The 27,420-nt window shown below is 41.3% G+C and overlaps 1 protein-coding gene across 2 annotated transcripts; it reads right to left on the bottom strand.

The window, feature by feature from the left end:
• Nucleotides 1-406: 406 nt before the first annotated feature.
• Nucleotides 407-27,420, bottom strand: LOC127641257 (msx2-interacting protein-like). 2 transcript variants are annotated; one of them, XM_052124096.1, is made up of 15 exons: nucleotides 27,246-27,420; nucleotides 24,999-25,319; nucleotides 16,278-16,760; nucleotides 15,294-15,454; nucleotides 13,541-13,741; nucleotides 13,296-13,447; nucleotides 10,147-10,272; nucleotides 9,599-9,712; nucleotides 9,384-9,497; nucleotides 9,161-9,261; nucleotides 2,074-9,049; nucleotides 1,884-1,976; nucleotides 1,613-1,807; nucleotides 1,296-1,454; nucleotides 407-1,210 (listed from the first exon to the last, which is right to left on the bottom strand). In XM_052124096.1, the coding sequence occupies exons 1-15, from the start codon at nucleotides 27,326-27,328 to the stop codon at nucleotides 1,079-1,081; spliced, it is 9,411 nt and encodes a 3,136-aa protein (XP_051980056.1). In that variant the 5' UTR covers nucleotides 27,329-27,420; the 3' UTR covers nucleotides 407-1,078. The 2 variants fall into 2 exon arrangements, with proteins under 2 accessions (XP_051980056.1, XP_051980058.1); XM_052124098.1 differs by having other exon boundaries at nucleotides 15,294-15,451.

The raw sequence follows: 27,420 nt of genomic DNA, 5'->3' as shown, positions 1-27,420 counted from the left end.
GGCTGTTTGTAATGCTAATGAAGTAGAACATGTGTTTGTCAATCCAAACATATCGAGATAAATTACCATAAATCCGCTGGAGGAGGTCGTCACAGAATCATTACATATATAAACTGAAAACTGAAGTTTCAAACTCTTCTAACATTCATTATATGGTTAGTGTTTCCCCACTGATGATTGAGGTTCCTGTAAAGGAACATCTCCCAACATCGGCTGGTGGCTCTGTTCCGATGCGCCTGTAGTTTAGATCACAAGGGCCTTTTGGATGGTGATGGATGGCGTCACCACTGCTGTGACGGTCCTTGTGCACGCAACACGTTTCTGAACATTCATTAAATAACGGTTAACCTTGATAATCCTGTTCGTCATGTTCCACTTTAATGAATAAACACTGAAAGTGTTCATGTTTATGGATCTTTTTTATTTGAGTAAGAAAATTTGAAGTGCCCGCAACAAACCCACCAAAGAGCTGCCAGCCCTCACAAGTATTTACATCACAAAAGAAATGTTATTTTCCATTACCGTTATTTCAATTGTTTCTTTCCTCCAGATACAGTCAACATAAAGGGCAACTCTTTTGAGCATAGGTCATTTCACCCAAGTTTTAAATATTTAAAATATTTACAGTCCGGCAAAATCTCCACAACTCCCACACGTTTGATGCCAAGATGGCGGCGGCGGGTACATGAAGTGTGTGGGTGAGAGACACCTCCAATGTTCCGTCCTCTACAGTGACACCATGATCAATTAAAAACACATTCGTTTGTTACAATAACTTTATGATTCTTCCAAAAAATAGACTCAAATCATCATATGAAGAAAATGTCAGTTCAGGTGTCCCTTCATCAAAACATCCTGATTTTTTTCCACCCAACAAAGTGTTTCATGAACGAAAATGAAATTGATCAATAAATACAAACTGCAGAAACATGATGGATTCAGACTGTGCAGAAACGCAGACAGACAAAGCCATCAAGACCAGAGACACAAGAAAAGGTCCGTGGAAGGATCTTCCAGACTTCAGATGGCACAGAGTCAGCTGCAGTCCTCCAGACATCCGAGCGTTCAGGGCAGCTGATCACACAGAAGTGATGACAATCATAAGGTGTGGAGAGATACTGGAGATCTGGCTGAGAAGGTCTGGAGCAAGACGAGAGAGGTGACTCTCAGAGAACTCACATGGTGGAAATATCTGCAACACGTAGGCAGGCTGCACATGGAGGGAAACGTTTGAGTTAATATGTTGACCTGGCCAAACGGATACTGTATACGTGCAATAATAGTGAAGCACTCACCAGATTGGAGCCAGGATTGGGCACATTGATGATGCCAGCAGCCAGTTTGGCCTGCAAGTAATTAATGAAGGCAGATTTGAGTGCCTGAGTCTGGTTCAGTACGTCTTCCTGGTCAAGACCGCACGGCATGGCCAACAGCAGGCAGAAATCACTCTCGCCCTGGAAACAGCACACACATTTATCTAACAACAGCACAGACAAACTAGATGAATATGTTCAATTTGAAAGTATTCTGTGCCTACAAATATTTAACATATTCAGGCTTTATAATAGAGGAGTTTGTTTTACAAAACATGGCGAGGCACACAGCTACGCACCGTCATTCTGCGAGCGACTCCCTCTAACTGCTGCGCCTCTAGCCTCATCCTCTGTACAATACGGAGCATCCCTCCACTCTCTGGGACAGGCAAAGAGCGCAGCCCAAGAGCTTTGTTTCCACAAAGAAAGTGCAACTGAACTGCTGCAGTGTCATTCTTCAGTGCCAGCAGGCCTTGCCACACAATTGGGTATTTCTGTACAACACAAACATAACCAGTGAATCTTTAGGGTCTCAGAGTGGTGTAAGTATATAAATACTTTAATACTCACAGTCAGAAGCTGCACCATGTTCACAGGCTTATGTCCAACCAAATCCACTTTAGCTTCAGCCTGTGCCTGGCTCATCTCCAGTTCTTGAACACCCTTTATTTCAATAAAAATAAAGTACAAAATGTATAGCTCCAGGTAGCCAAAAGCAAGTAAATATTTAAGAGAAAAAAAAAGCAGAATTCAAACTTACCTGTGATGGTGGGATGCTGTGGGGGGACTGGCTCATCCCCAATGGAGAACTGTCAGCAAACTGAGTGTGGGCAGGCCGTAGGTTTGTGTACATGGCTGGATATTCAGGGAAGGATGCTCCAGCTCCTGCTGGCATCAGCTGGACTCTCTGAGGAGACGTCATGGGATGCATTGCACTACGAATTGCCATCATTCCTTCCTTACTAGAGGGTGATTGTGATCTATTCAACTCTGATGTTTTAGCAGGATCCTTCTCAGATACTCCTTTTGCTAACAGGTGTGGTCGAGGAGAGAGAGACGCTGCCATGCTGGTAGGGGTTGAAGGCGCTATGCTTTCAGGGATGTGTCCCTGGTGTAATTCTGCCTGTGGACGATCACTCTGCTGGTGGTGCATGAGTACTCGCATGTCTCTTGATATGTTGAATCGTTCCAGCGGTAAACCGCTGTGCAGAGCTCCACGGTATTCTGCTGGTGTGGATTCTGGCTTCAGCTGAGCAGCAGGTGGTCTTCCGAGTGCTGCGTGGAAACGTCTCGCTTCCTCCTCCCCTCCTTCATGGCTCCTTGCATTGGCTGGGTTAACTTTAAGGACCATTTCCCTGTTTCCCACAGCCTGAGGAGATGTGGGACGTTGCTGGCCAGGAGGCCAAGAGGAAGCGTGGCCCTCAGAGTGAATCCCATAGTTCATCATAGAGAGAGGCGGCGTGTTCACTCTTACCTCACCCTGTGCAAGGTGTCCTATCGGGCCAACGCGGTGTGGCGACATTCTTCCGATGCTGACATGAGCATTGTGTGGAGGCATGATCACAGACTGCTCAGAGTGATGAACGGAGGGAACATACTGGGACAGAGTGGGTAATCCAGACGGAAGGACCATAGACACGCCTTTTGGAGATGAAGAGCCAATTGGAGACGATACTTTGGCGAAGGTAGAATGAGGGTGTCCAGACTTTCGTGGAGATTGTGGCTCCTGTTTAGGTTGAATGAGGGATGAAGGCCTGTCAGTGGGTGCGCCAGCCATAAACCCAACATGATTACCTGCTGCTGAGGGAAGATGTGGACTTATAGCAGGACTGATAGTTGAGACCCAGGCAGGTTTAACACCATCCACACCCAAGGATTCCGGCCCATCTCCTTTCTTGGCATGTTTCATCACCATTGGGTATTCTGTGTGATGGTAACCCATGACCTGTGATGGGCCGGGTGTTAGTTGCAATCTTTTGACCACCCCACTTTGAACTGGAGTGTAGGGGGATTCTAACTTATCCAGACCAGACTCTTGTTTAATTGTGGAGACATTTGGTTGTGGTTTCATGGAATGTCCATGATCTGAAGGAAGTGGGCATTTTGAAATAGGTGGCTGGGAGGCACTGTAAAGTTCCTGCTTGATCGGGGGAATGGACACCAGTTGCTGTGACTCTATATCCACAGCACTAGCTGAGGGGATCTGGCTGATTTTGGCACTAATACGCTGCTTCCCCTCCATTTTCTGGCCAGAATGACTCAACACCACCACACCTTCTGATGTCTGAACTCTTAGTCCTGTACTGGAGCCTGTACTCCGAGACGTACCATCCACAATATAGCGGCCAGCATTTCCACGTTCCTCTCCAACTGTTGGACAATGGTAAGTGCTGCTTTCCTCCAAGATTGGCTGGTAAATCTGTTTAGGAGGTTGCTTGTCCAGAAAGGGATTTCCAATTGAAGAATTTTGCTTCTCTTCAGATTCAGGGGGATTGCTAACTCGACTGATGACAGAGGTAGGAGTGGAAGCAATAACTGAAATCACAGACTTCTCACTGAATATCTGCTTTATTTCTGGGGATGATATAGAAGCCGGCTGTCTAACTATAGGCTGAGACATAATGGATGGTTGCCTGTTATCAGTCTTGCTGGTTACCACATCTGGTGTAACCTCACTTTGCATATTGCCAGATTTAGCACTTAATTCCAACAATAAAACAGTTCTAGGCTTTGAGAGGACTTTACACAAATCACCAGAGTTCACATCATGAGCAAGGGTGTCTGAGGGAAATGTTGGGCTTTCAACATTGGTTACAGAAGTCAATGAAGGGGAACGGGCCACTGCTTCTTTTGGCTGATTGAAACGGTCAGTTGGGGAAACAGAAAGTTTGCTTGGGTATGAGGACAAATTCTTAAGACAAATTCTTGTTGGAGATGAGGGAGATTTGCTCTCAAATGAATAAGGCTGATATTTGGATGACGTTGGACTTCTGTTGATAGTTGGAGAGGACTTTGGTATTTCAGGGTCTGCTTTAAGAGGCAGGTCAGGTTCATTTGGAATGTCTGAATTAGGAGCCGTTACATTTACACCTTGCTTGGACGAGGAAGTAATGACAACAGTGGTACTTGTTGGTGATCTTTCTGTGACAGCAGGAAGTACTGCATGTAAGGATTCTGGTGACTTCACATGGATGCTCTCAGTATTCAACACTATATCTTTGATGGATTCCTTTTTACTTCCAGCAGACTTTTGGCTTTTGGCCCTCTTTGAGGCTTTAGCTCTGCCTTTACACCCTTTTTTAGGAGTAGTTGTGGTCTCTTCCTGAACAACAGCTGTGTTGACAGAGGTTTCTGATACATCAGATACTGAACCTAAAACAGAGCTAATGACTTGTGGAAGGCTGCAAGATGCCTCCTCTGATGTAATGGAATCAATAGCGGCAGCAAGCTCCGTTTCGCTGGATGGATTGGCAGGCTTTTCTTCCTCTGAGTCACGCTCTGGTTCCTCAGCAAGTTTGGTTACTGGCCGCTGTGTCTTGGTCAGGTTGCTTTTAAACTGAGGAGAAGAATCTTTTGTCATGTTAGCAATATTCTCAACAGCTTGCTCAAGCTCCAGCTCTTGAAACAGTGAAGTACCCTGTGGCTCAATGAGTTTTGTTGGATCAGGCGAAGACTCACTTTCACTGTTAACATCCTCACCAATTACATCATTTTCAAATTTAGTTTCTAATAATTGGTCCTTTGAAGACATGCCAGGTGAACACTTTTTGGGAAAATTTTCAGGTTCATCTTCATTTGTTTGAAGCATTGTTTTTACCTCTGTCACATCAAGGCGAATTCTAAGGTTTTTAAGAACAAGAGGGTTTTCTTCAGTTAAGAGTTTAGAACTTTCTGACATTTTCTCCATTTTGTCTTTTTTTCTAAATCCAGGTGCCAACGACACATTCACTGGACTTAATCCTTTTTGCGCATGAGGTGAATGTTTGCCTTTACCCACTTTGGTAACATCCTCATTGCTCATCTCACTGCCATCAAACTCCTTGGTCTCAGTTGATTTTGAACGTTCACCTCTTCCTGCTGGTACTTCCTCTGCTTGGCGCAAATTCTTGGGGGGGCGTCCTCTTTTTGAGATTTTAGGTATAGTAATGGTCTCAACATCAGATCCCACATCTTTGTCTCCAACACGCTTCCGTGCAACACGAGGCGATTCTGCATCTTTCACGGGCTGTGGAGCAGATTCATCTTCAATTGGGGTAGCATAGACAGAACGTACATTCCTACGCCTTGCCCTTGCTGGCATTATATTTTGCTCTTGCTCCATATCCAAGTTGTGCACTGGAGACTTACTAACTGACTTTGAATCAAGTATTGCCTTGGATACCTCTCCTCTTGGAGAAGATGAGCGCTTCAGCTTTTCCTTATCAATGCGCTCACTTTTGCGGGTGCTCTGTTTGTCTGGGGTAGCTGGCAAGGACATAGCTGTTACCGGTGTGGGAGGTGAGGTCTTGGCCTTTTTATTTCTTGACTTTGGAGGGGGTGAAACAGCTTCTTCTACTGCATAATTATAACCACTCTTCTGATCATCTGTATTGTTCGATTCAGCCTCTGCAATGGGTGGCTCAGGTACCTTTTCAGGTTCCTCAGTAGAGATATTTGAGGGGGAACCTTGAGGTTCTGGAAACTTCATTGGAGGCTCAGTCTCTGGATGCATGTCACTGCTTGAGCGCTGTTCTACAACTACTTTATTGTTATCATAAACACTTTCAAATTCATTAGTCTTTAATGACACTGTCATGTCATCAACCGGAGTCTTTGGCTTTGGGCATTCTGAAGAATTAGACTCGGGGGGTTGCTCAAACAAAGGCTGTGATGGCTGAGGTAAGGATTGTTCAGGCTCTATTCTTTCCTCTTTTATGGAATGCTCAAGCAAATTATGGAAGGAAGCATCAACACATTCCATTTCTACTGATGACAAGGATTCTTTGGCCATCAAAACAGGAGATAATATTTGAGGGGCTAGGACAGGACTAGTTTGAGGGGCTTGAACTGAGCTAATTGATTTTACCTCAGTTTGGTGGATATTGGGTTCTGTTGCATTCTGTTGCTTTGGTGCTTGCTCTTCCTTGTGTGTTTTACCTACTCTAGTTCCATCTATGCTTTCTTCTTGCTTGGCATCTTGATGGTATTGTTCTTTAGTCTTCTGCTGCTGTAACCTTGTTAGCTCTACAAAAAGGTTATGGAAAAGCACAACTGGTTCTGGGTCAGGCTGGCCCTCAGCTGGGCCTGGCTGAGAATACAGACATCCAACACCCTGTTCAGGATCCTCATGCTTTCGTTCAAGATGTTGGAGACGCCTTGAATCTTGCTCAAAAATAGAACTGTGCAGAAAACGTGATGCAAACAACTCTCGTCGCTCCTGTTCTTCTGGCTTTGGATCTTTCCTTTCATCCGTTTTGTCCTCTGACTCGCTTCGAATTTTCTTCTTCTTCAGGTACCATGCGGGTGTTGGTCGTGGTGTTTGCTCCACCTTTTCTGTGTCCTGTCTACTTCTGAAACTGGCAAAATGTGTGTCATAATCAAGGAAAGACCAGTTGTCTTCCCTTGAGGACGACAAAGACTTTGCACGCTCTAACAAAGCTTTAGTATCTGGTGTGATTGTCTGATCATCTGCAAAAGAACGGAATTTGTGTCTCTCCAGAGCGGTTAGCTTAGACTCTGACAATCTTTCTGTACAATGTCTTTCTGAAAAAGAAACTGATGTTGAGGGCATAGGAGAGATGGGTTTTTCACGATCCTCTTCAGAGTCTGAACGCACTTCACCAGGCTCCAAGTCAGGCCAAAGTCCATAATCCATGTATTTCTGATTGAGACGCCTCTTCTCATAGCTTCTTGAAAAGTCTGGCAACAAGTCTTGCTTTAGTCGACTATCCCAGCATCTTTGCTGCTCATCTTGTATAGATGTATTTATCTTCGACATCTGTGGTGTATACATCTGTTTACCAGCAACATCCAGATCTGGCAGAACATTATCCTCAGGTCTAGATGGTTCTTTTATCTCTTTAACAATCATTTGACCATGAGTGTCCATATATTCTTCCTCTCTTTGTTGAGGGGTATGCTGAAATCTTGGGGAGTTTTTGTTATTCCACTCAGTCTCTTCACTTTTTTGCCTGGATGTTCGGTATATCCGCTCTCTCTTAGAGACAATCTCAATGTCAAATGACTCTTGTTTCTTGCTTTTACTTGGAGAACTATCAGTGACATCCTGTGGAGGCTTGCCTACCTCATGCACCAGGCTACGATGTTCAAGATCTTCTGCATCTAAACCCTGAGAAGTTTCTGGTTTTCCTGCTTTATCAGGCTCATGAAACTGTTGGCGTAGCCTTCTTTTTTGCTCCATTTGTTTGCGATAACTCTGGGAAAGGTCAATATTATCTAGAAACTCATCCCTTATTTTATTGTCCTTATCTGATGCTCCATCATTTGAATATCGTCTAGATATACTAGGCCCAGGGTGAGATTTTGAGTCTAAAGCATCCACTTCAGACAATTCACTTGGTCGCACTAATGGGCCCAGAGATGTACCCCTCATACTGATATCGAACTCTTCCCTTTCACTGTAATGAGAACTCATCCTCGATTTGGAATTATCTCTCTTTTGAGCCTCTTTCTCTGTTTCTATATAAATATCTGTCTCTTTTGGAAATCCAGTGTTTGAACCAAGGTCAGCCGGATGGCTAATCCCAGAACCTGGATCATCCTCTAAACGCGCCCTTTTTTGTCTTATAGTTTTCCCACTGGGATCACCAAACCGTCTCTTTCTTGCTGCAAGTCTGTCAGAATCCAAAAACAAATCTTTACTATCACTACCAGAGTCAGATTTCAAGTGTTTCTTTGTTTTTCCTTTGCCATCGTTGTCCAATGACTCACTTTTACCCTGATCAAGTCCTTCTCCCTTTTGTGACTCAAGGCAGGTCACATGGTCAACAGGGGACGGATCATCATCCCCTTTATGCTTTTGTCTTTCTTGGCACTCCTCATCCAAAACTTTTGCCTTCTCAGAACCTAATTCCAGACTAGCCTCTCTATCTGCTTCAGAATGAGGTACACTGGGTGACTGAACTTTCCCTCTCCTCTGCTTGGCTCTCTCTCCCTTCTCCCTGTCAGACTTGTCCTTGCGTCTGCTACGCTTTTTGTTCTCTGCCCCACTCAAACGCTCGGCCTCAGTCTGCTCTACTTCTGGCTCCAGCCCTTCCACTTTGTAATCGACTGGCGATTTTTCTGACTTCTCAAACTGAGGTGGGGGTGGAGATAAAGAGCTGCAGCTTCCAGATCTCTCCGAAGAATGCCTGTACACACGTCTTTCAGCTTCCCGTGCTACACGATCAGATGGTGAGGGTGAAGCAGATGGAGTTAAGGGGCGACGCTGATGAGATGGGCTCCATCTGCTGCGATCTGCCTCAAAGCGTTCCCGCTCCCGCTCACGTTCCCGCTGGATATAGCTGTACTTCCTGATATCCTCAAAAGGGTCTCTATAATCTCTGTATTCACGTGGATCCTCGTGATAATGGGGATCAAAGTGTTCCCCTTGGTAAGGGTCCAATTCTGCATAGCGATCTCTGCTGCGACCAGGGTATTCTCGACGGGGGTCTTCAGCGTAAATGCCAGGAGTCCTTACATTCTCATAATATGCTCTTTCAGTTGAAAATTCATGATACGGTGGTCTCCGCTCATCTCTGGAAAAAAACGAATTGGCCTATAATTAATACATCATAAATCAATCTGTATGCATAAATTATGTTTGATGCTTTTTACCTACTTCTTTCCACACTAATTACAGCACTCACCTCCTTTCTGTTGGAATATCATAGAAGTCATGGATGTCCTGCCCTGATGCCTGCATTGAACGGTAGAAAGCAATTTGACTCTCTTGACTGGCAAAATCAACCTGCATGTAAGAAGCAAACATGTTATATTCAGCAGACTCAATAAAACTGCTAAAATACAAATATATATATATATATATATTTCTCTATACACCATTATAAAAACTAGTCAGTTGCCAAGTACCTTAATTTTGTTTCCTCCGATCTTCCATCCTTTGGTTTCCCTAACAGCCGCTTGGGCAAAATCAGTGTTGTTGTACAGAATGAGAGCCATTCCCTTTAACCTATCAAATACAACCTGGGAAAGAAGCAAATAGTTAGCCTCCACAAAATGCCAGTAACAATCAAAACAATGTCAAACTATCACAAACACGGGCTTCCTTGTTCTTTGAACTCTACCTTGACGACGGGTCCATAGCGACAGAAGTGTCGTGTGAGGTACTGTTCTGTGATATTTGAGGTCAGACCATCTAACCACACACATGCGGTAGGCATACTCTTCCCAAAACCAAGCTGTAATCAAGTACAATCAATCATTAAAAATGATGCAATCCACTATGACTGATGGTCATTTTTTCCCTTAAAACAAGGATGTTATGTGCACAAGGTATAAGACAAAGGTTCCCAAACTTCTTTGTCAGCTGAACTTATATGATCTAAATGATTTACTTAAAGTACCCCCTGAAATTTTAAGTAATGTGAATGAAGTAAATTTTTAGTACATTAACATTAACTCTTCTGATAAAAAAAACAAATATCTATATCAAGGTGCTACATGATGGACCACATTTTAATTTATACAATGTTTTTCAAATTTGGTAAAAGATGGAAACATGTTGGCTCTTCACAATCACTCGAACCCCCTGCAGTGTTTTTTACAAACTCCTGTTTGGGAACCCTGGAATAAAGCAAAAATGCATCTGCCAAAACATATAAGAAAATAATACCTTAAGTCTGTTGGTGCCAAGATACTCTCCATCCATTTTCTTAATGGCTTTACAAACACTTGCAATATCAGAGTACTGAACAAATGCATATTGGGGAATGCCATTAACCTTCTTGATGTCAATATCCTGAAATCAATACAAAAAAGCCATGGCATAGGTTACAGGTATAAAACAGGTTTGCTGCAGAGTTCTCAAATCTAATTTAAGACCTTTTTCAAAACCTGAGCAAATAAAATTAATGCACATACCAAAACTCAAATCTCAAAATAAATCATGTATCACAGCCCCTTCCTTAAACAGGCAGGAGCACACATTCAACATGGCCTTAACACTGCTCATCAGTGAAACAGGACGGGATATATCCAAGTTTAAAATCCCCAAAACATGTTTTCCACATATACTGTACATCACATTATAATTGGCATATGTAACATTATATAAATAAATTAGGGATGCACCGAAATGAAAATTCTGGGCCGAAACCGAAAATCCAGGATGCACTTGGCCGAAAACCGAAACCGAAATTTTTACCTATTTAAAAAAAAAAAAAAAATGTTGTGTATAATTGTATTAATGTTATACTTTTTCATTAATTTCATGAATTTAATTAATCTGAATTGAAAAACTACAAACCAATAAAATAAATCACACTTTTATTGAAAGTAGCACAACAAAATTGGACAAAAAATATATTAAAACTATATTAAATATTCTTCTTCATTCAGTTCTGTAAAAATCTAATTTTACAGATTTTATTAACAATTATCCAAATAATGTCAAGTTTTAGAAAACTATTATATGCAAAACAACAGTCAAGTAATGAACTTAGCTAACATCTTTCAAAACGTTTAAATATGCAACAGTAATTTTAATTAAAACAAAAGGCAGAACACAGAATGGCAGAGGGCCTCTATTCCACTGATCTATATAACTATAATATATAATTATATATATATAGATCAGTGCTCTATTCTGTTTATGTAAACGTGTGTACACTTTAAGTGAATATTATTGTGCAAAACAGCAGTAATTGAACTAAATCCAACCTCAACTGTAAACGACAGATGTATCCTCAAGTGAAGAACAAGTGTAATGTAATTGCTATACACATCATATTGGACCGCTTTCTATTTAAGTACAAGTGACCGGTTTCTCTTCAAGAACAAAAGTTGCTAAACGTTCTGACAGTCTCTCCTGTCAGAAAGCTCATCAAGAACATGAGATGCTGCACTGAACAGTCTCTCACTCTCTGTGCTGGTGCTTGGGCAGATAAATACCTGTGCGCAATCCGCGCAAGCAAAGGAAAGCGGTGTTCGTTTATGCGACCGAAGTCAAGGGGATTGTTTATGCGACCGTAGTCAAGGGGATTGTTTATGCGACCGTAGTCAAGGGGATTGTTTATGCGCCCGTAGTCAAGGGGATTGTCGCTTCTGGCGTGGTTCAGCTAGATACGTCTCAAGTTGTGTTGTAGCTGCGCTAGTTGTGACACTTTCCCGTAGAATCTCTTGCTGTACTCTGTATATATATATATCTTGAAAGTTCTGCTGAACAAACACTGCAGATCGCAAATGTGATGTCCTTATCAGAAACTTTGAAGAATTTCCACACCGCTGACATGATCGGCCTTTGTTGGGTAGCGCTGTGATAAGGGCTAGATCGATCCAGATTGAAATCTGAGCACTGAGGGGCGGGGCGAGGAGGTATATATTTTCGGCTCATATTTTCGGCCTTTTTTCTCTTTCGGGCGAAAACCGAAAGTGCTGAAAGTGCCATTTTCGGCCGAAAATTTTCGGCGGCCGAAATTTCGGTGCATCCCTAAAATAAATACAAATTAGAAGTCGTCGACAGATTTTGGATTGTGCTGATTTGATGAGTTGAAAGAAAGCCAGTAGGAAAGAAAGCCAGCCACTTGAATGGCCCAGTAGGCATCTGGTAAACACTTTTGGTCATGCCTAGATTTAAATTACTGAGAGTAATTTCTTTGGATCCTGGGGTTTATTTGTATAATGTATTGCTGTCGCACTCATGCCATTCTGATTGCCTGTTATTGGTGATATATGAGTTTATTAAAGGCCTGAGGTCAGAGGGTGGTATCAGACATTCAGATACCTCTAAGTTGAATGCCTCTTGTGCAGCTATATCTGCTTTTTCATTTCCTGCCAGACTCATATGTCCCGGCACCCAACAGAGTATATAGCTGATCATATGTTTATGATTATGGGATGATCGGTCTCCATGGATTCAAGAAGACTTTGAGTCTGAAGCGATTATGCTTAATGTTTTCCAGTGCCAGTAGCAGCGCTCGGGCCTCAGCTGTGAAGATGGAGCTCTGTTCTGAATCCGTATGTCATATTGTTGCTCTCCAATCACTACTGGTGCCGATACTCTGTTATCCAAGTTTGACTGCATATTGTAAGGCCAGTTTCAGATGCCTATTCTGGAGGGAAGGTTCACCGGCTTCTGTATAAAGGCTTTGAATGGGACTTGTTCTGAAGGCTCCAAGAGCTAGACGTATTCTCTGAGGGTATGTTGTGTCAAGCGTTCGACCATACACAATACTGCCATAATCAACATATAATCAACATATATGAAAAATGATGTGGGTCAATAACTTTGTAGTATTGATTTGGATGCTGAATAAAGTCACTGAAAGAATGCTGTGGATCTCCCAGCACATGTATATGTGGGTTTGATAGTGTCGTTCCTCCTGTTTGCCCAAATTCCTACAGGTCTTTGAGTTTTCCATATCTCCAGGTGGTGATGGTTTGTCATATATATATATATATATATATATATATATATATATATATATATATATATATATATATATATATATAATGATTGTGAACTGTTCTGCAACAGCTGGAAACACCCACAAACCCCGCATGCTTGGAGAAAACACAACAGTTGAAGGACGCAGCGCATGCATTTATATCATTAAATCGCATTCTTTAATAATGACATTAGGCCACATCAAGATTTTTCCACCACCAAATTTAAGACCTCTTTAAATAAAATTAAGGAAAACTGAATTTAAGACATTTTAAGGATCCACGGGAAATCTGTGAAAGCAAACAGTAATTCTCACTCAAGTCCATTTCTACACCACTAGTCCAGATCAAATCACAATTTAATTGATTTAATCTTACCACTATCTCTCCAAACCGCTGGAAAACATCAAGCAACTGCTGATAATTAGTTGTCTTCTCCAGATTTCCTATAAACAATGTACGGGTGGCCTTTGGATGAAACTCATCAATACGTCCGTCCAGGGGCCGAAACTCATTCTCACTTTCCGTCTCTGTTAGAGGTCAAATTGACAAAATGTACCATCATCTAAACTCTGCTAGCATTTACAATACAAGCACAATGCATTACTGCAACAGATGCTCACCAGGGCCGTTCCAGGCAGTCACCTCTATCAGCATCCCAAAGAAGAGCTTTCCCTTGGACACATTGAGAGCTTTTTCCTGGTCCTCCTGTTGTCTGAAGAACACTAAGCCGTAACGCTCTTCTGAAGCTCCATGGATCTGCACGGATGTCACTTTACCATACTTCTTAAACTCGTGAAAAAGCCCATCTTTCAAGCTCGTATCTGAAAAAGCACAGACATGGTCAGGAATGGCTGAAATGTACTAGAGCAGCATTACTCAAAGACACCCAAATCGACTCATCAGCTCATTAATACACCCTTCACCTAAATTGTATGTTTCAAATTAAAGGCCAAAGTATACTTTTAGTATTGCTGTTCGCTCCACGCACATTATGTGATGCAGATTTCATTATCAGCCCAGCATGTGCAGACTGATTTATTGCCTTGTTGGCACATGCTTCATGTATGTTGGTATTTAGTATGAAAGGCAATGTGGTCAACTGGCATGATCCAGAATGCAGAAAAGGGAAGTATACCTGGGCCTTAAAGATGAAGTCTGTCATTTGTGTGCCACCAAACAGAATTACAAAAATAATTAGGGTTTTTAAACAGATTCCAGAAATCTCCCCATCTTGGTTGTACAAATAAATAGCACAGTCCTTGGTTGAGTCAATGTTGCATCAATTTTGGTCACTTTTAGGTGCAATCAACCTACAAAAGAGTTACTTACAGTCCAAGCTGCATATTAAGCTGATACTAGAAAGCATTGTAATCATTAATCTAACATTAAACACTGCCCACCAACATCTACTCTGTGTACTCATAAAACAAGACTTGTATGACACACAGATAAATAATGCTGCCATTATATTCATGATGTTAGTCAGAGGGGAACTGGCTCCCCCAGGTGACCCTAGTTTCTTCCAAGGTTAATTTGCTCATTATATACATCTTATGGAGTTTTGTGTTCCTTGCCACAGTCACCTTCGGCTTGCTCACTGCGGCCTAAAGCCAATCATTATTAAGTCATGATTTTTAACTGCGTTATTTATTTAAACTGCACAATGAGGACATTTTTATTTATTTATTATTTTCTCCCCTTTTCCCAATGTGCTCCAAGTCCTCGTGGTGGCGTATTGACTCGCCTCAATCCGGGTGGCGGAGGACGAATCTCAGTTGTCTCCGCGTCTGAGACCGCCAATCCACGCATCTTATCACGTGACTTGTTGAGTGTGTTACCATGGAGACGTAGCGCGTGTGGAGGCTTCACGCTATTCTCCACGGCATCCACACACAACTCACCACACGCACCACCGAGAGCGAGAACCACATTATAGTGACCACAAGGAGGTTACCCCATGTGACTTTACCCTCCCTAGCAACCGGGCAATTTGGTTGCTAAGGAGACCTGACTGGAGTCACTCACCACACGCCCCACCGAGAGCGAGAACCACATTATAGTGACCACAAGGAGGTTACCCCATGTGACTCTACCCTCCCTTGCAACCGGGCAATTTGGTTGCTAAGGAGACCTGACTGGAGTCACTCAGCACGCCCTGGATTCAAACTCACGACTCCAGGTGTGATAGCCAGCGTCAATACTCGCTGAGATACACAGTCCCCCGCCACAATGAGGACTTTAAGACATCATCGTGAAACTGCCTTGAACTGATGCATGTTGTGAAATAGAGTTAGTTTAGTTGATATTGACTTGACTTCATTTGAGTGCTTCAGGGCCTTACACCTTCATAAGATGTGAAAGATAAGAAATCACCTGTGGATCGTGTTGGGAGGTTCTGGACTCTGATCCCAAAGCTCCTTCGAGGCTCATCAGAGTCCAGAGTGAGCATAGTAGGAGCCGGAGGAGCATGTGTGGCTGCAGACTGAAGAGAGCGTGCTCGAGATCCTTCACTAGAGCTGCTGTTTGAATCACTGCTGCCAGACAAGAGACAAACCTCTTTAGCACACAATCCCAGTAAATACATTCAGACATGCATTCATTAAATATATATCATGTATACACTTCAAAGTATATATGCAGCACTATGTTCTGTATGTACTCAGATGAGACCAGATCTCTGGTGGTCCTCCAAATTTGATTTGCTTTAATTCTGCTTTCACACTGAAAGTTAAACTGTCCTTTTACAGCTATTGAACAAGAACACCATACTGTCAAACACGGTAACAACATCAAAGATCAGACGGTCTCAATCAGTAAAACAAGCACAAATGTTACTTTTCTGCAATTTTACACATAATGTGTCTGCATTGATCAAGCTCAAACATTTAACCTAGTTTCTAAAGTTATTGTAATATAATTGAGCAACATTTGTCTGTTTAATTTAATAAATACATTTTAGGATAAATCTGCAACACCGTTCTGGATTTATTTTATTTATTTAAATGTTAGAAATGATTTGGGCTGAGAATCGATTTATAATTGATTCATTTTGTTTTCTCAGGACAAACAAGAAATAACAAGTGTGCAAAATAGAAAAACAAAATAATTAAAATGTAATTGAGACGTTGATTTAGCCACGCCCCTTTTACATCATCAACAGCGGATACCGTTAAAAACCGACACAAAGCATGTTCCCAATGTCGTCAAACACAACAGTAATTAATCAGTAAACTGATATTTTTATCCAGCCTTATAAATTACATGGAATTGTTCATGTTTTACTAGAAAATAAGGAAATCGCAAAAAGCAGCGTTAGTAAATAACCCTCATTTAAAATGAGGAGAGGATCAGTGTTACCTGCCACTTCCAGTGCTGCTGGTGCTGCTGACTGAATCGGAGCTTGAAGACGGGCTGCGTGATCGTGACCGCGGGCATCGTCCAGGGGAAACTGGGGCTCTTTTTGGGGAGAGCGGGGCTTTAGGGGTCTGTCCTGCGCTCCTCTGTGGTGACGGGTGCCGTGAATGGGAAGAATGCGAGGACCGACTCCGCCGATGGTGGTACGTCCGATCTGTACGCCGACCCCGGTCGTCACGGTAAGGGTCACGGCGAGTTGAACTGGACATGGTGAAAGGGTCACGAATTCGAGACTCAAAGTGAGTCTCTGGAGTGTCAAAGCCACCACTAATAGTGCTTGCTACCGGGCTGGAGCTGACCCCAGAGCTGAACACAGAGCGGTCCCGATAATAGTCCGTGTTGTAATGCCGCGGCCTGTCAAAAGTGCCGCTGCGTCCATGATGTCCGTACGGACTGTGTTCATACGCTCGATCCCGACTGTCAGAGCTGCTGTGAGAGAAACAGAAAGAGGAAATATACAAACTTAGAATCCAACCTTTGACATTATAACCATCAAGTAAATCATGTCAGTAAATATGCCTTTCAACACTTAAATTTACATTTTTCTACTAGGCCAGGCTGGGGAATTTGGGATACCTCAATTTGAGAAACAACAGATTACGAGAACACTGGTTTACTGAACGATGGTGAGGGCATATGTCACTCGATCATGCAACTATTACAAGCAGTTTTCAACGTTTAGACCTGGTTTTGATATTATTAAGGCCTTTGCACACCAGAGGCGACGTGACAACGAGAAACGATTCACAGAGGAACGGCTCTTTGAAAGAGAGGTGAATGATCATCATTAGTAGAGGTCGAGCGATAGTGGATTTACCAATAACTAAAGGTGGAAGGAAAACCCGATGAGAATAACTACCATTGAATTACAAAAGACAATAAAACATAAAATAAAGCCCCGCCCCAAACTCCAAGCTCATGCAGGTTGACATGCTAATTAGCCAACTCAACATCATTTTAAAGGATTTCTCTGCTTTAAGCGGTCCAATATGTATCCTGGTTTAACTTCACCTCTGGTCATGGTGGTGTTTAGACGGATGGTGAGGTGAATCTGTCATCTCTCATCCAGTTTGTTTGCTGGCTTCCATGACTGCATATCGCAGCGTTGTTTACCTGCAGACTTGTTCAAATCTGGCAACCCGGTGGTGTGGAAATACTATTGGTGAGGGGGCAGTGGGCGGGATCACACAGACCAAAACACAAACAGAAATCCCGCCCCGGAAACTTCACGCTAGAATATACGGACTGTAGCATTGCTATCGGAGAAGCCAGTATTTCAACTTAGCATGTTTCCTAATTCTCTAATGGCATATTATGGTCATTTTATGATTTAGTGCAGTAACAATATTACATATAGCACCTTTAAAACCTTGCATGTTAAGAATTAAACGTAATAATACAAAACCCATCTTCTATCTGACCCATTATTAGATATTTTACAGGTAAGCACAATACAGCTGTTAACAACAGCACAGCAATAACGATAACAGAACAGAGCAACAGTATTAACATTAGGTGAAGAAAAACACATTCAAAAATATACACTCCGAGTACTTTATTATGAACACTATGGTCCTAATAACTGCTGTTGTAGCCCGTCCACCTCAAGGTTCGATGTGTGCTTTCAGAGATGATATTCTTCTCAGCACTATTATACAGAGTGGGTATCTGAGTTACCCCAGCCTTTCTGACCATTCTCTGTGGACCTCTCTCATTAACAAGACATTATATCCATTTATCCTGTATAAACAAAACTCTTCATCTGGTGAATATATAGGCAAAAAAATGCTTAATTTGCTAATTACAAACATATAGAGCATTGCACCAGTTTTATTTCAGCCTTGTTTACAGTTAAAAGTTGGTTGCACACTAAACTGCTTTTGTGATTTTATTCATTTTAAACTCTTGGTCTGTGCCAGTCATATAAAGGAAAGACTAAGACATGTTTCATCAATCTATAAATCGTAAAAAAAAAAAAAAACGAATCGACCCATTCATTAGGTGATATTAATGTAAACACAGCTGTTAATGAATTACCTGTGTAAACAGACGGGATTAAATGTGCGGTCTTGAGTAAAGCAAACAGACACATTAATGTGGATTCATCAGTGTTAGATGTATATAAGCTGTGTGCTATAGGCATTCTTACACAAATCAGTATAAATGTATATCTAATAATGACAGTAATGAGTGTCAAATATTGAAGTACTTTTACATTAAATGTCCTTTTTAATGTTTTTATATTATAATTGTTTAGATGTTTAATTGTTTTCCATTTAATTACTCTTGAATAATTGCTTTAGAAGCTTGAAGCAAGATTTACAAGAGAAACATCGAAGGCCTCTTTTTATTTAAATTGTTAATATATTTTTTAACTTTTGTAAAATAAGCGTTTTATTGCATATTTGCTTAAAAGTGCAACATCAAGTTAACAGAAGTGTTAATGAAGCTTTTTCCTGCTCATTTTGTTTTTGTGAGAAACTGGTTAAATGGTTTTTAAACAGGATTTCTTCTGCAATAATCACAAGCTGCTGTTTGGTTTTTAATGTATTCGTTACGGCCTCTTGTGGACATTTAAAATGTATATATTTGATTTACAACTTTATTGCCTTTATCACAGATTGAAGCACATTTTGTCAGATGCAGTTGCTTTAATATGATTTATATCATGAGAATCGTGATCTTTATTCTAATCGTCTTCATCCAGAATCGTGCATCTCTATAAAGTACTGAATGTTCAAACATTCAGGCAACGCCAAACTTTAGTAATTGCTACAAATTATGATACAAATCAATAAAGTTTGCATAACACGAGAGTCTACCAGCGCTTCAGATGCAGAGCATTGTACACACAATAAATAATAATGACAATTCAATATTATAAAACTAAACCTGACTGGGTCCCAAAGTAATCATTCAGTATCATGCATTCCACCGGATCATTAACAAATAAGTTAATCTTGTTCATTTACAAAAACGTTTCAGTAAAAATATTTGAAGGTGAATAATGTTTTTAGCTACCATGCATCATAGTATATAAAATAGTGCTGCAACTAATGAGTATTTTAATAAGACTAATCTAAGAATTTAAAATGATGAATCATCTTAACCCTAACATTATTCAGCTTGTGCCTCGACTGCTTACTAACAATAAACAGGACAAAATCATCTTTTAAAAATACCTCTAAATGACATTCAAAGAATTAAAAGGGAAAAAATACTTGGATTTTTATTGTTTAAAAGAAATCACTGCAAAAAATAATATTATCATCAAGTGTTTTGTCTTGTTTTCTATTTAAAATGATCTAAAAATCCTTTAGAATAAAAATGAACGGGGTCTGTGTATCTCAGTGAGTATTGACAATAGCACACCTGGAGTCGTGAGTTTGAATCCAGGGCGTGTTGAGTGACTCCAGTCAGGTCTCCTTAGCAACCAAATAGGGCCGGTTGCTAGGGAGGGTAGAGTCACATGGGGTAACCTCCTCGTGGTGGTGATTAGTGGTTCTCTCAATGGGGCGTGTGGTGAGTTGTGTGTGGATCGTGGAGAGTAGCATGAGTCTCCACATGCTGTGAGTCTCCGCGGTGTCATGCACAACGAGTCACGTGATCAGATGCGCCGATTGACGGCAACTGACACTCGTCCTCCACCACCCGGATTGAGTCACTACGCCACCACGAGGACTTCGAGCGCATTGGGCGTTACAAATAAAATAAACATTTAACTAAGAACAACACAGAAGATATTTATACTTGCTTTCAGAGTGTATCTTGAATAGATCTATAAGTGTATTTTGTTCTTCTGTGAGTGCTGTTAAGACAAAATGTACTTATATTCAAGATCTATTCTCTAAAACAACTCTAAATATCTTATATGCTGCTTCCCAGTTGAATGAATCTTTAAGAATTTTCAGATATTCTCAAATAATTAAAATATTATATTCAACATTCTCCGATAAAATTTGAATCTTATATCGCATGTTTTTTCCTGATAAGATTTCACGGTGACATATATATTATGATCCACTACATCACGATCCATCATGTTATAATCTAGCTGCAGCAAGTACGTGCGAGGGATAAGCGTCTCCGCCTGAGACCGTCTGGGAGAAGTCTGAAACTCTCTCACACAGTTTTTCACAGATAAATCCGACAACACAGTTTGGAGTGTGTCTGGACTGTGAGCTGCTCTTCCTCTCAATCAATTGCTGAAGTGCTGATCTCCCGCGTCATCATTAGAGTTTCAAATGATCTCACGTTGTGTTAAATGAGATCAAATCACTATCTGACAATTTAAATTTTTTAGATATTGAATATCGTCAATAGGCTGAATATTGAATATATTATTTTGAAGCCATATCGCCCAGCCCTACAGATGTACCTAATTAAGTGCTCAGTGTGTGTGTGTGTGTGTGTGTGTGTGTATATATATCTCCAGCTCTGGAAAGAATTAAGAGACCACTGAAAACAGTTGAAGTCAAAATTAAACTCAGTTTTTCACAATTCCTGACATTTAATGGTAGAAAACATTCCCTGAGTTGGGTCAGATAGGATCACTTGTTTAACTTGGGTCAAATATTTAGAGGATCCTTCCACAAGCTTCTCACAATAAGTTGCTGGAATTGTGTCCCGTTCCTCCAGACAGAACTGTGTCACTGAGTCAGATTGAGGTCAGGACTTTGTGATGCTGCTCCAATATCTTGACTTTGTGTCCTGAAGACATTTAACCACAACTCTGGAGGTGTGCTTGGGGTCATTGTCCATTTGGAAGACCCATTTGTGACGAGCTTTAACTTCCTGTCTGATGTCTTGAGATGTTCCTTCCTCATGATGTCATCATCTATTTAGTGAAGTGCACCCGTCCCTCCTGCAGCACCCCCACAACATGATGCTGCACCCCCATGCTTCACTGTTGGGATGCTGTTCTTCACCCTTTTCCCTCCAAACATAACGATGGTCATTATGGCCAAACAGTTCAATATGTGTTTCATCAGACCAGAGGACATTTCTCCTAAAGTCAGATCTTTGTCCCCATGTGCACTTGTAAACTGTAGTCTGACTTTATTATGGTGGTTTTGGAGCAGCGGCTTCTTCCTTGCTGAGCCTTTCAGGTGATGTCCATATAGGACTGGTTTTGCTGTGGATCTAGATACTCATCCACCTGTTTCCTCCAGCATCTTCACAAGGTCCTTTGCTGTTGTTCTGGGATTGATTTGCACTTTTCACACAAACTACGTTCATCTCTAGGAGACAGAATGCGTCTCCTTCCTGAGCGGTGTGATGACTGTGTGGTCACATGGTGTTTATACTTGTGTACTGTTGTTTGTACAGATGAACGTGGCACCTTCAGGGGTTTGGAAATTGCTCCAAAAGATGATCCAGACTTGTGGAGGTCCACAATGTTTTTTTTATTCTGAGGTCTTGTCTGATTTATTTTGATGTTTCATGATGTCAATCAAAGAGGCACTGAGTTTGAAGGCCTTAAAATGCATCCACAGGTACTCCTCCAATTCAGTGCACCTCCTATCAGAAGCTAATTGGCTACTTGTCTAAAGGCTTGACATCATTTTCTGGAATTTTCCAAGCTGCTTAAAGGCACAGTTAAATTAGTGTATGTAAACTTCTGAGCCGCTGGAATTGTGATTATAGTCAATTAAAAGTGAGACAATCGGTCTGTAAACAGTTGTTGGAAAAATTACTCGTGTCGTGCACAAAGTAGATGTCCTAAATGACTCGCCAAAACTATAGTTTGCTAATATTAAATCTGTGGAGTGGTTAAAAAACAAATTTAGTTTTAATGACTTCAACCTAAGTGTATGTAAACTTCTGACTTCAACTATATGTGTTTGAGTAAAATGAACATTTGTGTTTTATTCTATGAAGTACTGACAACATTTCTGCCAAATTCCAAATAAAATTATTGTCATTCAGAGCATTTATTTGCAGAAAACAACAACTGGTCAAAATAACACAAAAGATGTCGTGTTTTCAGACCTGGAATAATGCAAAGAAATGGCCAGCCCAATCTCCAGACCTGAACCCCATTGAACACCTCTGGAATGTGATCAAGAGGAAGATGGATGTCCACAAGGCATCAAACATGATGAGATGCTTGAATTTTTGCACCAGGAGTGGCATGAAGTCACCCAACAGCAATGTGAAAGACTGGCAGAGGGCATGCCAACAGCAATGTGAAAGACTGGCAGAGGGTATGCCAAGACACTTGAAAGCTGTGATTGAAAATCAGGATTATTCCACCAAATATTGATTTCTGAACTCTCAGTTAAAACATTAATATTGTGTTAATTAATAATGAATATGAACTTGTTTTCTTTGCATTATTCCAGGTCTGAAAACACGACATCTTCTGTGTTATTTTGACCAGTTGTCATTTTCTGCAAATAAATGCTCTAATTGACAATATTTATATTTGGAATTTGGCAGAAATGTTGTCAGTACTTTGTAGAATAAAACACAAATGTTAATTTTACTCAAACACGCATATAAATAGTAAATCCAGAGAAACTGATCATTTTGCAGTAGTTTCTTAATTTATTTTTCTTCAGAGCTGTGAAAAGATTATACATATATATATATATATATATATATATACACACACACCCCCGGTCAAAAGCTTTGAAACAATTGACTGAAATCTTCTTGTGATCTTTAAAATCTTTTGATCTGAAGCCGTATGCATGTCACGAGTTCATGTCTGTAATTCTAGACAAAGAGGCACTACTGTGAAAATGCTAAAATATAACACAATTTGGATTTATTTTGGTAGTGTAGTGTGTGTGTGTGTGTGTGTGTATATATATATATATATATATATATATATATATATATATAACTAGCTTTGTCAACGTGTGACTGTTCGCTCCAAGAGTGAATAAACCTCACAGGAATCCATCATTTCGTTTAAAAATGTTAATCACGCCGAGGATTCACGGCAAAAAGTCACGTTTGTTGTGCAACGGCCTTAACAGTTGACCATATAGATAAACTGACATCTGCCAACGGGACGAAAAAGGAAACAAAACTCTTGATAAAACAATATGTACTTTAATAATCTGATCAACCATGCTGAATAATGACTCCTGAAACTGGAAATTATACAGGATTGAAGAACAAGTACTAAACCAGGAGCAGGAAAGCGCTCCGAGACGTCCAGAGGGACAGAAGGGTTAATAACACAAGCGACTGGCTAAAAGATGTCGTTTAACTACAGGTTAGTGAATCACAGGGGTTAAGAGACAGGGTGCATGTCTAGGTAAGAGAGAGAAAGCACAGAGATGCATAATGCAACGCAATACCAACCTTTTGAGAGCAGTAACTGACCCTACATATTCCCAATACAATATAGGAGGAATTTTGTGTGAGCCAAAAACACTGACGCCGAAATGCAGTGCTTGGAAAAACGGAGGATAAAGTCCTGATTCCCATTGTGCAAAAAATATAAAATCTTCATCCGTCAGGTGAAATAGGGCTGCATTGGCGATCCATAGACTGTTTGTTATTTTGCTAAAAAAGATATATTCCTGACTCTTGTCTGAACAGAAAACCACTGTTGATGGTCTCTAAGTTTTCCATTGGTAACATGAGGAATAATCCAAACACTAATCTCAATACACTCAATGGGGAGGGGGGCAATAAATCAGCTTCGGTGTAGTACAGTGGCAAAGGTCTGTAATTCCAGTCTGTATTCCATTTATTAGTTCCTCAGAGAACACAGTCAGGAAGACTTCTGGAAATTCCTGAAAGGATGAAGCTTTCAGGACATCTAAAGTCTATCGGAGCGTGTACATCCACATTAGATCAGGTAATCCAGCAATCCTACACCTTTACATCCAACACGAGTTTACATCCAACTTTTACGCCATAGGAATCTTCCTCATTCCAGCCGTGTGGTCTTCTGGTCTTCAAAGCTTCGGTTAAACATCCACTGGTTCCAGCTCTGCTCATGTTTATGTCCCTCACTAAGAATGACGTGTGGTGAAAGCGAATGGAAATGATGGAGCCCTGACATCAAACACTTACTCCACATGGACCCTCACTTACATCCTGTCCTAAATCCAGCGATCATTACGAGTCTTGTGTTTTTCTGGCTTCGTCTTAATCCATGGTGGTGATACACATCCACGGCAGACCATGACAAACAGTTAGCACAATGATCAAATGAGTGATGGGAGAATCGTGCAAGGCAAATGAAAAGGGAATAAAAGACTTTTGATACCTCGGAAACTACTTTCCCATTAAAAATCTTGCGTTTAATCCATTATTGGCATATACTTCCAAAGCACGCGATCCAAGGAGTAATATCCGACATTTTGGGGAACGACTAATATCCAAAACTCACCCGTTCTCCGGCATCGTAATATCCAACTGACCAGGATATTTTCCAATGGTGTATTATCCAATATGGCTCACACAGTAATCCCACATTTTGAACACACCAATCTAATCCACTCATTCTTACACGATAGACAAGGATTAATAATTCCGTTTGCGAAGTCAGGCCTCAGAGAATGAAGAGGGATCCCTAGAATCTGGTCTTATGAATCTGTAATGGAACTGGTCATTCTCATGTGTTTAACCCAAACTCAACCCTCTGTTATCTGACACCAAGGTCCCTCTGTAGTGCAGAGGGAGCCTGCGTCCACTTACCCGTCTAGTCTGCGTTCATAGCGCCCCTCTCTGGTGTGGAGAGATACCGGAGGTCCGTATACCGGCCCCACGGTGCCCCTCGAGAACCCTGTAACCTCCCTTCCATGACTGCTAGATGGGGTGCTGTCCTCCAGACCCCGGACGGCACTGGGCACTGACCCCGGCTCATTGTAATCGGTACGAAGGTCTCTGTCCCCCATTTTGTTGACGGCATTATGCGCCTTCTGAGCACTTTTGATGTCAACAAAATCCACGAAAGCTGCGACGCCACCCTCAGATCCGCGCTTCCGCAGGACCTTGACGCTCTCCACCCGCCCATACCTGAGAAAAACAGGAAATCCACTGTAAAAGTTAAACGTTCTTAGACAATATATGACCAGACCAAAAAACAGTGAATGTACATATCAATGTACAACTAATGTAACAGGGCACGTGGATTTATGATGCCGACATAAAAAGGTATACAAAATATTTCACTTTTGAACATCCAGAAACTTAAAACAGATTACCAAGATACCAAATGCATAAATAATTTAGGTTTAATTAAAGATGTAATGTCGATTTAACAATCGATATTAAAACTGAGCAGTATTGGAGGTGTCTGGGTATCCCAGCGAGTATTGACACTGACTATCACACCCGGAGTCGTGAGTTTGAATTTAGGGCGTGCTGAGTGACTCCAGTCAGGTCTCCTTAGCAACCAAATTGGGCAGGTTGCTAGGGAGGGTAGAGTCACATGGGGTAACCTCCTCGTGGTCGCTATAATGTGGTTCTCGCTCTCGGTGGGGCGTGTGGTGAGTTGTGCGCGAATGCCGCGGAGAATAGCGTGATGCCTCCACACGCGCTACATCTCCACGGTAACGCACTCAAGTCACGTGATAAGATGCGCAGACTGACGGTCTCAGACGTGGAGGCAGCTGAGATTCGTCCTCCACCTGGATTGAGCACATTGGGTATTGGGCGATACAAATTTGGGAGTAAAGGGGAGAGAATAATAAATAAAAAAAACACTATTCTCCAAGTTATAATGTGTGTCACATGGTTTTGTCAACAAGATACAGTTGTTGTTTTTTTTCCTCCCCAATTTGGATTGCCCAATTGGCATTGTGCCAAGTGACTCGCCTCAATCAGGATGGCGGAGGATGAATCTCAGTTGCAACTGGAATCCCTAGCAACTGGGCTAATTTGGTTACTAAGGAGACCTGGCTGGAGTCACTCAGATCGCCCTGGATTCAAACTCAGGTGTGATAGTCAGCACCAATACTCGCTGAGACCCCCCCCCCCCCATACCGTTTTAAGATGTTTGACATTATTATACTTAAGTTTAACCCTTGTGTGTCAATTTAATTAAATCACTCCGAGGACCTTAGAGGATAAAAATGTCCATGTCAAAAAACTGCCACGATATTATTGTATATTAATATTATTTTCCACTTTCAATTAGTTAATTTTTTTAATCAATATCAGTCCTGATCATAACTACCAAATATTAGTTTTCAGGATTTAAATATTTAAATGCCACTTTGTTTACATAATGCCACTTTTGTTTTTTTAAACACATTTTTCATTACACACATACAAAACACACTGCCATCCATACCAACACACACACACACACACATAGTTATACACACACACACACACACACTTGTATCTGCATCATGTATTCAGTTGTCCTGCAGGTCTCTATAATACAGTAAACAGAAAATAGGGGAAAAGCTTGTATTTGCTCCATATGCTAAACATGAGGAAATGTCCCAAAGGTCACACAAGGGTTAAACAAACACACAATTATTAGCATTTATGCAAAGCAAATGAAATCCAGAGTTATTTTCAGCATGAAACTCGAAACGGTTTGAACGTGCTGTTTTCACACTGATTCGGTTTAATAAAGTTTATATAAGTGAACCGAACAGTGTTTTTATGAAGGATTCGTATCTAAAGTCTCACAGTATGAACACATATAAAGTGTAGTGCTGTTAAACCGGATCAGTCCGTCCACTGTTAGCACACACGAACATACAGCACAGAAAACATGTGTTATTCATGTGTTCATGCGTGTTTTCATGACGAGAAACAGTCATTAGTTAACCAGCAGACCAGCTAACCGCTAAACATCATGATATTAGTGAGATGACGGCTCATTTCAGTCCGCACTGGCGTGTTTTTACATGTTAACCCGCTTTAGGGAGTAATTCGGCAGTTTTAATTCGGTTTCATCGCCATTTTGCCGCGCGCGCTGCTCACCGTTTAAAATGCTCCACGATCTTCTCCTCGCGAACATGTTCGGGTAAATTTCCCACCCAGAGGTGTCTGGTTTCCCGAACCATCCTGTGTCGACCGGATCCCGTTCATGCACATATGCGCTTTCGCGTCGTTTAATCTCTGACCGTGAGGTAAAATACACCGTGAGCTCGTGTGA

The sequence above is a fragment of the Xyrauchen texanus genome, chromosome 50 (assembly GCF_025860055.1).
Source record: "Xyrauchen texanus isolate HMW12.3.18 chromosome 50, RBS_HiC_50CHRs, whole genome shotgun sequence".
NCBI lineage: Eukaryota > Metazoa > Chordata > Actinopteri > Cypriniformes > Catostomidae > Xyrauchen > Xyrauchen texanus.
This window is presented reverse-complemented; position numbering and strand designations above follow the sequence as displayed.